Source organism: Rhincodon typus, chromosome 48 (assembly GCF_021869965.1).
Source record: "Rhincodon typus isolate 14 chromosome 48, sRhiTyp1.1, whole genome shotgun sequence".
In the NCBI taxonomy this organism is placed as follows: Eukaryota; Metazoa; Chordata; class Chondrichthyes; order Orectolobiformes; family Rhincodontidae; genus Rhincodon; species Rhincodon typus.
Window position 1 is genome coordinate 606,630 of NC_063379.1, and position 5,650 is coordinate 612,279.

General features: G+C 50.5%; 1 protein-coding gene across 2 annotated transcripts in view; it reads right to left on the bottom strand.

Annotated features, from left to right (window-relative positions):
- Positions 1 to 101: 101 nt before the first annotated feature.
- LOC125488049 (uncharacterized protein KIAA1671 homolog) overlaps positions 102 to 5,650 on the bottom strand; it is a 9,210-nt gene continuing 3,661 nt past the window's right edge. For both annotated transcript variants that reach the window (XM_048620833.1, XM_048620834.1), the window contains exons 4-6: positions 5,366 to 5,516; positions 3,260 to 3,399; positions 102 to 292 (exon numbers count right to left, since the gene is read on the bottom strand). In XM_048620833.1, coding sequence (XP_048476790.1) covers positions 134 to 292; positions 3,260 to 3,399; positions 5,366 to 5,516 — 450 coding nt within the window. In that variant the 3' untranslated portion in view covers positions 102 to 133. The remainder of the gene's footprint in view (positions 293 to 3,259; positions 3,400 to 5,365; positions 5,517 to 5,650) is intronic.

The following is a 5,650-nucleotide window of genomic DNA, read 5'->3' on the forward strand; positions in this document are numbered from 1 at the left end:
TCCCCTGACCCACACCGCACCCGTTCCCCTGACCCACACCGCACCCGTTCCCCTGACCCACACCGCACCCGCTTCCCCGGCACACACCGCACCCGCTCCCCTGGCACACACCGCACCCGCTCCCGCCCCACACTCACCTTTCAGTTTTTTCAGCTTTTCCTGGAAGCACCTTCCGGAAAGCGTGTCCGATCTGGACGGGAAAGCGCAGTGATTTGGAACGTTGCATGGGCGCTGTGGCAGCGTCTGGATCCTCACTGTCGTTGGCTGATTTATTCCGTGACTTTATCCGTTTCTAAAGAACCGGGACAGGAAGAGAGAGAGAGCGCGCAAGAGATGGAAGTAGGGGGAGGGGGACAGAGACACACACGGAGATCTGTCAATCAGCATCCTTCAATAAACACAAAAACATCAATATATTACAAAGTAAAAGTTCTCCAATCAAGATGTGAAACTGCTTAATGCATCAAGTTTGTAATGTGTGCATATTACTGTCTAACCCCCAAAAATAATAGACACACACTCACACAGACAGACACACAGACACACACACCATATAAAACAAAAACAACTGCATTTCTCCCTGCAGAGATTTTGTAAAAAAGAACCACCTTTAGCCAATAAGCCTTATTGTTGATGGTGAAACGGTTTGAGATGATCAGGCAATATTGATCTGATATTCTGCCACAAACAGAGCGATGTCAGTGCATGCATGCTGTTGTCTCGGGATAAGTTTGTGGGTTCAGTCATTTGGGAAATATCAGCTCTCTCTCCCTCCCAGAGGCTTCTCCTGACAGAGTAGTTGGGGCAGAGGTACAGTTACTGCAGCAAGGGGTCTTTCTACAAACAGGAAAGCTGAGCTTGGAATTCGCACCCCTCCTACCCAACCGTCTCTCTCAGCAGCATTCTCCCTAACTTCTCTCAACAATCCCCAAAGCAGGAACTGGGTATGGGACAATCAGCAAGCCAGATATTACATCTCCAAGAAACAGCTTTTTGAACCATTATCTCATTGACCACTTTAGCAAATGCAATCTCCCAGATCAACAATTCTTCAAACTCCACTCCACAAAAATGATTAAATATGAAACTGATGATGAGACAGAGAGAAATACGCAAAATAGGAGCAGGAGCAGGCCATTCGGCCCCTAGGATCATGGCTGATCATTCAACTCCATTCGTGTTCTGACTTTCTCCCCCATATCCTTTGACCCCTTTAGCCCTAAGAACTATATCTAACTCCTTCTTGAAAACATTCAATGTTTTGGCCTCAACCACTTTCTGTGGCAGGCTCCCCACTCTCTCAGTTATGAGTGATGTACCACAAGGATCTGTTCTGGGTCCTCTTCTATTTGTGATTTTTGTAAATGATTTGGATGAAGGAGTGGAAGGATGGATTAGTAAGTTTGTGGACGATATTAAGGTGGGTCGAGTTGTGGATAGTGCGGAGGGCTGTTCTAGGTTACAAAGGGACATTGATAGAATGCAGAGCTGGGCTGAGAAGTGGCAGATGGAGTTTAACCCTGAAAAGTGTGAGGTGATTCATTTTGGAAGGACAAATTTGAAAGCAGAATACAGGGTTAATGGAAAGATTCTTGGCAGTATGGAGGAGCAGAGGGATCTTGGGGTTCATGTTCACAGTTCCCTGAAAGCTGCCACCCAGGTGGATAGAGTTGTTAAGAAGGCGTATGGTGTGTTAGCTTTCATTAAAAGAGGGATTGAGTTCAAGAGCTGTGAAGTTATGTTCCAGCTATACAAAAGCCTGGTTCGGCCACATCTGGAGTATTGTGTCCAGTCCTGGGCACCTCATTACAGAAGAGATGTGGAAGCATTGGAAAAGGTGCAGAGGAGATTTACCAGGATGTTGCCTGGAATGGAGGGAAGGTCTTACGAGGAAAGTTTGAGAGAGCTAGGGCTTTTCTCATTAGAATGACGAAGGATGAGAGGTGACGATAGAGGTGTACAAAATGATCAGAGGTATAGCTAGAGTGGACAGCCAGAGACTTTTTCCTCCGGTGGAGGTAGCTATTACGAGGGGGCATAGTTTTAAAGTGAGTGGAGGTAGATATAGGGGAGACGTCAGAGGTAGGTTCTTTACTCAGAGAGTGGTAGGGGCGTGGAATGCATTGCTGGAGAGGGTAGTGGAGTCAGCCTCATTAGGGGCATTTAAGCAGCTATTAGATAGGCATATGGTTGATAGTATAAGGTGGAGGTTAGATAGACCTTAGGATTAGGGTAAAAGTTCGGCACAACATCGTGGGCCTCTGCGTGAAAAAGTTGCCCCTTATGTCCCTTTCAAATCTTTCCTATTTCACCTTTGACCTATGCCCCTCTAGTTTTGGAGTCCCCCACCCTGGGGAAAAGACCTTGTCTACTCACCCTATCCATGCCCCGCATGATTTTATAAACCTCTATAAGGTCACCCCTCAGCCTGCAACGTTCCAGGAAAAATAACCCCCAGCCTATTCATCCTCTCCCTATAGCTCAAACCCTCCAACTCTGGCAACATCCTTGTAAATCTTTTCTGACCCTTTCAAGTTTCACAACATCTTTCCTATAGCAGGGAGACCAGAACTGAATGAGAGAGAGAGAGAGAGAGAGAGAGAAGGAAAGAGAGGGAATAATGAGGTGAATTGTAGAGAGGACTATCAACCAGCCTTTCCTTTCTTCAGTCGCTTTGTCTCAGTGTCTCTGCCTCACTCTCTTGCTCATATGATTTCTCTTACTGCCTCTCTTTCTCTCTCTGTGCTACCATCTTCCCTCTATCACACTCTCCTCCTCCCACCCATCTCTCTGTATTTTTGTCACTGTCTGAGAGAGAGTGAGTGGAGGCAGAGAAATGGGGAGGGATGGAGGGAATAGACAGGGATGCAGGGAGGTGGGGAGGGATGGAGGGAGTGGGCAAGAATGGAGAGGGGTGGGGAGGGATGGAGGGAGCGGGCAAGGATGGGGGGGCGTGAGAGCGATACGGGAGTGGGGAGGGATGGAGGCACTTGGGGAGGAATGGAGGGAGATCGAGAGGGATGGAGGCAGTTGGGGAGGGTTGGAGGGAGGTGGGGAGGGATGGAGGGAGTGGGCAAGAATGGAGGGGAGGTAGAGCACGATATGGGAGTGGGGAGGGATGGATGCAGTTGGGGAGGGATGGAGGCAGTTGGGGAGGGATGGGGGAAGTGCACAAGGATGGAGGGAGGTGGGGAGGGATGGAGGTGCACAGAGAGGGTGGTGCGACAGTGTCTATGGGACATTGTTGAGAGTCACTGACCTTGAAGGAGGAGTCCATTCCTGGGAAGAGCTGAACTCTCCGGCCTGACCCTGCTCCCTTTGGATTGGCTCCTTCCAACCTCGGAGACTTGGCCACTTCCTCTTCCTCGTCCGATTTGTCAGATCGAGGGGGTCGGACCTCTGGGGGTGAAAGAAGCAGCCAATGAGACAGCAGAATCCTCACAGGCACAGACACATTCTCCAGGCCCCTGTAAACCCCAGAGAGAGTGGGGAAGGAGGAGGGAGAGAGGGGGTGAGAGAGAGAGGGAGAGGTGGGAGGAGGGAGAGAGAGCTGGGGTGGGAGAACGATGAGGAGGGGGAAGAGAGAGAGTGACAGAGAAAGAGCAGAGGAGGAGAGAGAGAGAAAAAGAGAGAGATATCAATATAGTCTCTGTCTCCATGTAACCCCCAGAGAGAGAAAGATTAGAGAGAGACAGACATAGAAAGATATTGACAGAGTCCACATACTGGGAGGAGAAAGAGAGGGAGAGAGACAGGGCAGAGAGACAGGGCAGAAAGAGAAGGAGAGAGAGAGGAGCGGGAGAGAGAGCGGGTTTGGAGAAAGAGATGGGTTTAAGAGAAATGGGGGGGATAGAGAGGTTGGTAGAGAAAGAGGAATTTTGAGATAGAGAATGGTGGAAGAGAGGGGCAGTGCAGAGAAAGTAAGAGGGAATGGGGGGAGAGAAAGAGGAGGTGTGGGTGTGAGAGAGAGAGAAAGGAGAGAGAGAGAGGGGGTGGTGTTGTAGGGGAGAGTTAAGAAAATGAGGGAGAGTGGAGAGGAGCGTGAGAAAGCGGGTGGAAAAGAGAAGGAGTGACAGAGCGAGACGGAGACAGAGAGAGACAGTAGAGAGAAAGAGCGAGAGGGTAAAGCAAGCTAGGGAAAGAGTGAGAAAGACAGGGAAACAACACACAGACACACGCAGAGACATAGACACACACAGACATAGAGACACGCACACACACAGAGACAGACATGCACACACAGACACATGCACACACACAGAGACAGACACGCACGCACACACAGACACGCACGCAGACACAGAGACACACGCACACACACAGACACGCACACACAAAGACACACAGACGCACACAGAGACACACACACACAGAGACGCACACAGACACAGAGACGCACACACAGACACACACAGACAGACACACACACAGACACAGAGACACATAGACACACACAGAAACACACACACACAAAGACACACAGAGACACACACAGACACAGAGACACAGACAGACAGACAGACACACACAGGCACAGAGATACACAGACACAGAGACACATACACACACAGAGACACGCACACACAGAGACACACAGATACACGCACACACAGAGAGACACGCACACACAGGCACAGAGACACACGCACAAGAGACACGCAGACACAGAGACACACGCACACAGATACACGCACGCACACACAGAGACACGCACAGACATAGACACAGAGACACATAGACGCACACAGAGACACATGCACACAGATGCAGACACACACAGACACAGAGACACACACAGACACAGAGACATGCACACACAGAAACAGAGACACACACAGACACAGAGACACACACAGACAGACACACATACAGACACAGAGACACACGCACACAGAGACACATGCACACACGGGCACACACAGACACAGAGACACACGCACACACAGAGGCATACACACACACACACACACACACAGGCACACGCACACACAGACACAGAGACACACGCACACACAGACATGCGCACACACAGACACGTGCACACACTAATACAGTCAGGCATATACATACAAAGTCAGACAGACACATGCATGCATGCGCGCACACACACACAGACAGACACACTAATACAGTCAGGCACATACATACAAAGTTGGACAGACAGACAGACACACACACAGACACACACACAGACACTAATACAGTCAGGCACATATGTACAAAGTCGGACAGACACACACGCACACACACACATACAGACACGCACACGCGCACACACAGACACACACACACACAGACACAGACACTCGTGCAGACAAAGACATGCGCACAGACACGCTCTCTCCTGTCCCTCCCTCGCTCACACCTGTCGAGTCTCGGAACATCCAGGATTCCTCAGGAGCTCCAGCCTGAGCCTCTCTACGATCCCACGACTGGGAGACAGGGGGACGGTGGACACGTTTCCGGTTCAAATCGACACGAGTACGGTGAGCGGAACTATCCAGCACGGAGGTGTCCTATCAGGCAGGGAGCAGAAAAAGTTATCATCAGCACTGACCCTCCGACAGTGCGGCGCTCCCTCAGCACTGACCCTCCGACAGTGCGGCGCTCCCTCAGCACTGACCCTCCGACAGTGCGGCGCTCCCTCAGC